The sequence below is a fragment of the Musa acuminata genome, chromosome BXJ2-8 (genome assembly GCF_036884655.1).
Source record: "Musa acuminata AAA Group cultivar baxijiao chromosome BXJ2-8, Cavendish_Baxijiao_AAA, whole genome shotgun sequence".
Classification (NCBI taxonomy): Eukaryota; Viridiplantae; Streptophyta; class Magnoliopsida; order Zingiberales; family Musaceae; genus Musa; species Musa acuminata.
In genome coordinates, this window is record NC_088345.1 from 43,887,151 (window position 1) to 43,895,245 (window position 8,095).

Here is an 8,095-nt window from a genome sequence, read left to right on the forward strand (position 1 = left end):
GAGCCTCCATTATATTTCTCATTTATTGTCGGGCCTGCGTGCCTATGATTAAGTTGTAATCACATGAGGAGACGCAGCGGGAGCGTGGATGCGATAGCGGGACCCACGAGACGACGATCGTGATGCATGAAGATGCATCAAGATGTCGACGGAACCGACGAGGACGAGATGGACGATCACAGGGCATGGAGATGCACCATTGCACACATGGATCTTGATGTGAGTGATTATGCTTACTGGCTCGGGCCTAATCATATTTGGTTGTGGTCCATGATCATCTGGTGTGATTGCTTATACACAAACTAGATATGTATATATATTTGCATGCGATGTAGATATATATTAAATATGTATATGTGTGACATGTCATATTAGGAGACCAAATCATAGAAACATCTCTCGATAATATTAAGTCGGTAAACGTGAGGCAATTAGATTGACCCACGTGGCCTTCCATCGTTATAAGTAGGAACCGATTTCCGGTGTAGGTTGAGTTGGTCGAGTCCCTCGAGACTCACCTATATCGTGATTTGCTATCTTGCTTATGACATAGAGATGTCACCAGTGACCTGAGGGCATGGTATGCTTATCGAGTCCCTCGAGGGTATATCATCAAATCAGACTCATCTTGTAACAAAGGTGTTGACTTAACCGAGCATCATGGTTGGTCAAGTCCCTCGAGGCCATGGTGATTCGGAGGCCGAACAGGACGGGAATCACAAGGAGTTGTGATCGGCAAGAGTTGCCTACCTTTTAGGCTTAGTGTGATTGGTCGAGTCCCTCGAGGTTACACTAAGACGCTGATTGGATCCTGATCCCCACTAGAAGTCTGCCGGAGACTTCCGTTTCATGTGCTGAGGGTGTCGCGTGACTCATTAGTAAAATAGTGGGAGCATATTAAGATAGAAGTTCATATCTTGATAGTTTATTTCTTGCAAAATCTACATGTTATTCATTTCTGCTGCATCTTTATTTTCAGAAAATGCCGCTTTCAAATCCCTAATGTGGCATACTTGATGTCAACCGCCTCACTGGTCCAAATTATACAGATTGGCTCTATAACTTGACAATTATTCTCACAATGGAGAAAATCGTGTACGTCCTTGATACAGTGATGCCTACGCCCGAAGAAGGGGCAAGCGAGGATGAGATCGCTCGCTACGTGAAGTACATTGATTACTCCACTCTTGCTCAGTGCTATATGTTGGGCTCTATGACTCCTGAGTTACAAAGACAACATGAAAAGATGGATGCCAAATCCATTCTCCTACATGTCCGTAAATTGTTTGAGGAACAGGGAAGGACTCAGCGATATGAGATATCCAAGAGCCTCTTCCGTGCTAGGATGATTGAGGGGACATCGGTTCAGAATCATGTCCTAAAGATGATTGAGTGGATAGAGAAACTCACAGGTCTAGGAATGGTCCTAGAGGATAACTTGTGTGTGGACATTGTGCTTCAGTCCCTACCAGATTCCTTTTCACATTTCATAATGAATTTTAATATGAACAAGCTTTAGGTGACTCTCCCAGAGCTCCTCAATATGTTGAGGGAGGTAGAGAGTACTATTAAGAAAGAGAAGCCAGTTCTCTACACTGGTGAGACCAGAAAGAAAAGGAAAACAGAAAGGTCCCTTAAGAAGGGAAAGGGCAAGGGCAAACCAGGTAAAGCAAAGGTTGTTAAGAAAGACCCAGCAAAGGACAAAGGCCAGTGCTTCCATTGTGGTAAAGATGGGCACTGGAAGAGAAATTACAAAGAGTACCTTCCAGAAAGGGTGAAACAAAAGCTTGATGAAGCTTCAGGTACATTCATGATCAATCTCCAATTGTCAGATTTTTGTGATAGTGCTTTAGTATTGGATACCAGTATTGCTTATCACATCTACAATTTATTATAAATTCTAGCAAAGTCGAGGGGAGATTGACGAGAGGAATATTGCATAAAGGTTTGTTTATGCAAGATACTACTCCACATATCATGAATGTAAGTGTCTAAGAGGAAACGAGATGAGATGAACAGTGCATACCTATGGCATTGTAGGCTAGGTCACATCCATAAGGGAATGATTTAAAAGTTGCTAAATGATGGATATCTAGATCCATTCGACTATGTGTCATATGCAACTTACGAGCCTTGCCTTCGTGGAAAACTGACCAACTCTCCATTTAGTGAAATTGGAGAGAGAGCTACCGAGCTGTTGGAACTCATACATAGTGATGTATGTGGACCCATGTCAACTCATGCCATTGGAGGTTACTCCTACTTCATTACATTTACTGATGATTTCTCAAGGTATGGATATGTGTACTTAATGAAGTACAAGTCCGAGGCCTTTGAGAAATTCAAAGAGTATAAGAATGAGGTGGAGAACCAGATTGGAAAGAGTATCAAAACTCTTCGATTAGATCGAGGAGGTGAGTACTTAAGTACAGAGTTTACTCAGTTCCTCAAGGACCATGGGATATTATCCCAATGGACACCTCCTTATACACCTCAGCTCAATGGTGTCTCTGAAAGGAGAAATCGTATGTTATTAGACATGGTACGGTCCATGATGAGTTTCGTTGACCTACCCATCTCATTCTGGGGATATGCCCAGAAACCGCAGCTTACCTTCTGAACAGAGTTCCAACTAAGTCGGTAGTGTCTACACCATATGAGATATGGAAAGGGAAGAAGCTTGATCTTAAGGTTGTTAAGATTTGGGGCTGCCCTGCCCACGTTAAAAGACATAACCCCGATAAGTTAGAATCAAGGACAGAGCGATGCAAATTTGTGGGATACCCCAAGGAAACTTGTGGGTATTATTTCTATCATCTCGAGAACCAAAAGGTTTTTGTAGCTAAGAGAGCAGTGTTCCTTGAGAAGGAACACATTCTTGGTAGAGATAGTGAGAGAATGATAGAGTTGAGCGAGGTTGGAGAACCAAGCTCAAGCACCACTCTACAGCCCGAGTCTGTTCAGGTACCTAATACACAAGTTTCAACTTTACGCAGGTCTGATAGAGTATCCCATCCTCCTGAGAGATATGTGAGACATATTAGAGGAGAGGATGTTGAGGATATTGATCCTCAAACCTACGAGGAGGCTATTTTGAGTATAAACTCCGGGAAGTGGCAAGAATCCATGAATTCTGAGATGGATTCTATGTACTCCAATAAGGTTTGGAACCTAGTTGATGTGCCCGAAGGTATTGTACCCATCGGTTGCAAGTGGATCTTTAAGAAAAAGATCGGAGTAGATGAAAAGGTAAAGACCTATAAAGCAAGGTTAGTGGCTAAGGGGTATCGTCAAAGGCAAGGTGTTGACTACGACGAAACCTTCTCACCCGTAGCAATGCTAAAATCCATCAGAATTCTATTGGCTATTGCAGCACACTATGATTATGAGATCTGGCAGATGGATGTGAAAACTGCATTCCTCAATAGGAACCTCGAGGAGGTGTATATGATGCAACCTGAGGGATTCGTGTCCAAGAACTACCCAGATAAGGTGTGTAGGTTGCTTAGATCCATTTATGGACTAAAGCAAGCTTTCCGAAGTTGGAACATAAGATTTGATGAGGCAATCAGATCTTATGACTTCGTTAAGAACGAAGATGAGCCTTGTGTGTATAGGAAGGTAAGTGGGAGTGCTATCACCTTTTTAGTGTTATATATAGATGACATCCTGATCATTGGGAATGACGTAGGAATGCTATCCATAGTAAAGACTTGGTTATCTAGACACTTCTCCATAAAGGACTTAAGGGAAGCATCCTATATCTTGGGGATTAGAATCTATAGAGATATATCCAAGAGGATGCTTGGCTTGTCCCAGTCCAGGTATATATAAACCATTGTCAAAAGGTTTGGCCTGAAAAATTCTAAGAGAGGTCTCATACCGATGAGACATGGGATATCGCTTTCTATGAGTATGTCCCCAAAGACTCCAAAAGAAAGGGCGAACATGGATATGATACCTTATACCTCAGCAATAGGGTCTATCATGTATGTCATGCTATGTACTAGGCCTGATATAGCGCATGCTCGGAGTGTCACAAGCAAGTATCAGGCGCATCCAGGCTTGGAGCACTGGAAAGCAGTAAAGTGTATCCTTAAGTACTTGAGAAGGACTAAGGATCTTTTACTAGTATATGGAGGTAATAGCCTTAAGGTTGAAGGCTACACTGACTCAAGTTTTTAGTCTGATGTCGATGATAGCAAGTCGAATTCAGGGTATGTGTACACCTTGAATGAAGGAGCAGTGTGCTAGAAGAGTTCCAAGCAAGATACCACTGCTGACTCGACCATAGAGGCGGAGTACATTGCTGCATCAGATGCAGCAAAGGAGGGAGTCTGGTTGAAGAAGTTCATTATAGATTTGGGAGTCGTGCCGGGTAGCGAGGAGCCGATCTCCCTATATTGCGACAACAACGGGGCGATTGCTCTAGCAAAGGAACCTAGGTCTCATCAGAAATCTAAGCATGTTCTGAGAAGGTTCCACCTTATCAGAGAGATCGTAACCCGAGGAGATGTAGCAGTGGAAAGAGTTTCATCCGAAGATAACATTGCAGATCCACTGATAAAGCCGTTGTCTCAGATTGTCTTTGAGCTTCACAGGGGTCTGATGGGAATCAGACACATAGGTGATTGGCTTTAGGTCAAGTGGGAGATTGCTAGTCATAGGTGCCCAGCAAGCCAATCACGTGAGTGATGGCACATGTGACTTGATACAGAATCTTTTTGCTCATTATATTTTGGCATATATCATATTATAACTATTGTATATGTGCATATATATATATTGTTATGTCCTTGGATTTGTACAATGGGAATCGGATCGTGATGAGATCACAATAATGAGATCGATTCACCTTTAAACACATATCCTAAATAATCCCGGTCATAGGTTACTAGAGAGGGACATCGTGATAACCGGACAGATTGGTGTGATGTATACCCGTCCATATGATGGATGCAGCTGGTCTCATAGCTGCTCGTGTAGGGACACTAGGGATACAGTACAGGTGCTCATTGGAGAATGAGTTCACTGATTGATCCGCTTACGGAATGCTGGATGGTTGATGATGCCTTATTGTCAGACAACGATTCCGTAGTCCTAGTGGTATATCTGGTCCTTAGACTTGAGACACCAAGGATGTTCTGTAAGAGTGCTCCACTCTTTGATACCAGACTTATAGGTTTGGCTATCCAAGATTTAGTACATCTGGTCATTAGGAGTGGTAGTCGACCTTACGAGGGCTATTGAGTGTCGATAGAGGATCATCCACTCTCGGCGTCATGAGAGGAATATCCCATGTGTTCTTGCTCAGACAAATCCCTGGCCAGGGTCATTCGGGTTGAGAGAGAAAGAGTTCTCCGGGAGAATCCGATTAGAGCGAGACTCGAGTAGAAACCGTATGGGTCTGATAGCACCATGCTTGATATACGGTCTCTGGGATATTAGATGGATGAGGGACTATAGGTACATGGTAACTGAGGATAGACATGTCCAATGGATTGGATTCCCCTGTATCGTCTGGGGACTACGGCGTAGTGGCCTAGTACGTCCATAGTCGATGAGTCGAGTGAATTATTATAGAGATAATAATTCACTGAGTTAGAAGGAGTTCTGACAGGTATGACTCACGGCCAGCTCGATATTGGGCCTAAAGGGTCACACACATATGGTAGGCATTGCGATGAGTAGAGGTTCGGATATGAGATATCCGACGGAGCCCTTGTCTTATTGGATGCAGATCTAATACCCACTAGGGGAGGACCCATTAGGGTTTGACAGGGGGCCTCTATAAATAGGAGGGATTCAAAGCCTCATAGGCTAGAGCCTTTGCTTGACTTTCCTATTCTCCTCTCCCTCTCCACCTCAGAGCAGGCTTGGAGTTTTGAGGAGCGTCGTCGCAACCCTACTGTGTGGATCACCGCTAGAGAGGAGGATGCTTGACCTCCTTCACCCTCTCCTAAGGATCTTCAAGGAAATAGGGATATACGATCTCCCTAGGTAACACAATCTACTCTATACGCAGTTTTGAGTTTTGCGGATTTTGCGCACCAATCTTCGCACGACGACGAACATCTTTTTGGGAATCGGGGATTTTGTTTTCTTGTTCTTCCGTTGTGCATATGATGTCGCCCCCAAGATTTCCGAACACTATCGTGCCACATGGTGAGCCAAGGGAAGCGACATGAGACCTGACGGGAAACTTTTGCTTTGAATGGCCTTCAGACGACAGTTTCGGGTGATGGGATGCCTCTAGTGGGAGCTCCGAGGCGGCCGAATCTGGCGGATCCGAGGGGTTGTGATGGGTCTTAAATTCTGCGATTGTTTCTCTCCTTGGGAAGCCCCAATCACCGCCTTGCAGTGGGGCAGCCCACCTTTTATAAACCCCTTCTAGAGCGGTTGCCCTCACCTTTGCCATTTTGCTTCAGTCTTCATCCTGCGCCCTGGCTTCTTTCTTGCAACTTTGAGGTTGGGATGTCTCCATCTTCATCTTCGTCTTCCTCTTTGTCTTCATCTCCGTCTTCATCTCCATCTCCTTCATCTTCTTCCTCTGGGTGTCCACGGGATGAGGTAGTCAGTGTGTCCTTGGGTAGTGCCTCCTCAGAGGCCTCCAGGAGTTCTGTTGCACTTGAGTCTCTCAAGTCGTGGCATGACGTAGACTTGGTGGTGACCGAGGACCTTCTGAGTGTGCTCCAGGATCGCTATCTTATCCTGGAGTGTTATGGCCTCCACGCCCCTTGGCCCGGGGCAGCGGTCGTACGATCGGTTTCCCGATGGATTCAGGTTGACCGTGGGGGCGCTTGAGGCGGGGTTGCGGTTCCTGGTGCACCTTGTCATTGGGGACTGCCTTCGTTTCTGGGGGAACTTTCCATCCCAGGTGTCATCAAACTCATGACGCTATCTGGTGGCCTTCATCTAGGAGTGTCGGGGGCTGGGATCAAGCCGTCCCGTGCCCTCTTTTTGGCCTGCTTTCGCCTATGCATGGGGCAAGGCGAGTATCACCTGACCGCCCATAGCGGTTTCAAGATTAGCGGTGCACCTTCCAACAACAAAGGTTGGAAGAAGCATTTCTTCTTTGTTAGTTGTAGTACAGAATGGGGCTTTAGCATTGGGTGGGCCTTCCGAACCATCAATAACGCCTTCCCATTACTCTCTGACAGAGCAATAGCGATCGTGGATCGACTAAGAGGTATCCTGTCCTCTTCTCGGGCAATTAAGGAGATGACCGAGAAGTGGATGGTCGAAGCAGAGTTGAGCCCTGCCACTAGGGGTATGGCCATTCGCATATGATGGCTCGTCTGCTTGTCCCGAATCATCTGATCGCTCGCTATTTTTGTAGAAATGGTGGACCTTCGATCAGTGAAGAAGACGCCCAGCGTCAAGGCTGTCGTGCCCCCGTCTCGGGACGGGGAGGGTTCCGGAGGCGGGGTTGCCCCATAGGAGGGCACACCGAAGAGGGCGCCGGCAATGGGGCACCCTCCAAAGAGGGCGAAGACCTTGGCCTGGAAGATGCCTGCGGGCTCGGGCGCTGGCTCAAGCGCCATCCCGGAGTTGTGCGGGGCCACTCCCTTAGGCGAAGGCTCGAAGAGCGTGAAGGGGAAGGGGTCGGTCGGGTCGTCCGGTAGTGACCCTTCCAAGAGGGCGCCGACGCGCCCGCCGTTGATACGGGAGCTATGCCGCATCTACTCTCGGGCCGATGGTGAGGAGTACCAGGCCTTGAACATGGCCGACCTTTCGGTTGGGGAGTTGGGAGCCCTCTACGCCACTCAGTGGGCAACCCTCAAGGCTGACAGTCGCATCTGGGGCGACGAGCTAATTGCCTAGGAGTTCATCCGGGGGGCACTCCATCCTGTTATAGCCAAGGATCTCTATAGCTCCCCCTCCGAGGTGCTGGCAGAGCGGGCGGCCAAGTCGCTCATCTGGGTAAGTGGTGACTTCCCTTCCTGCTCGATCCCCTCTTGCCTGGGTGCTAACATCAATCTTCGTGCAGAGCCTGCACTACGGCATGGCACTGATCAATCGGGTCCTTGACGTTGGGTGGGTGATCGGGCGCCAGTCGGACACCTATGCCGCCCTCAACCTAGAGAACCTAGAG

At 46.9% G+C, this 8,095-nt stretch overlaps 1 protein-coding gene across 1 annotated transcript in view; it reads right to left on the reverse strand.

The window, feature by feature from the left end:
• Positions 1-6,837, reverse strand: part of LOC135620402 (protein GOS9-like) — a 28,772-nt gene extending 21,935 nt beyond the window's left edge. The window contains exon 1 of the mRNA XM_065123326.1: positions 6,679-6,837. Coding sequence (XP_064979398.1) covers positions 6,679-6,837 — 159 coding nt within the window. The remainder of the gene's footprint in view (positions 1-6,678) is intronic.
• Between the last annotated feature and the right edge of the window lie 1,258 nt (positions 6,838-8,095).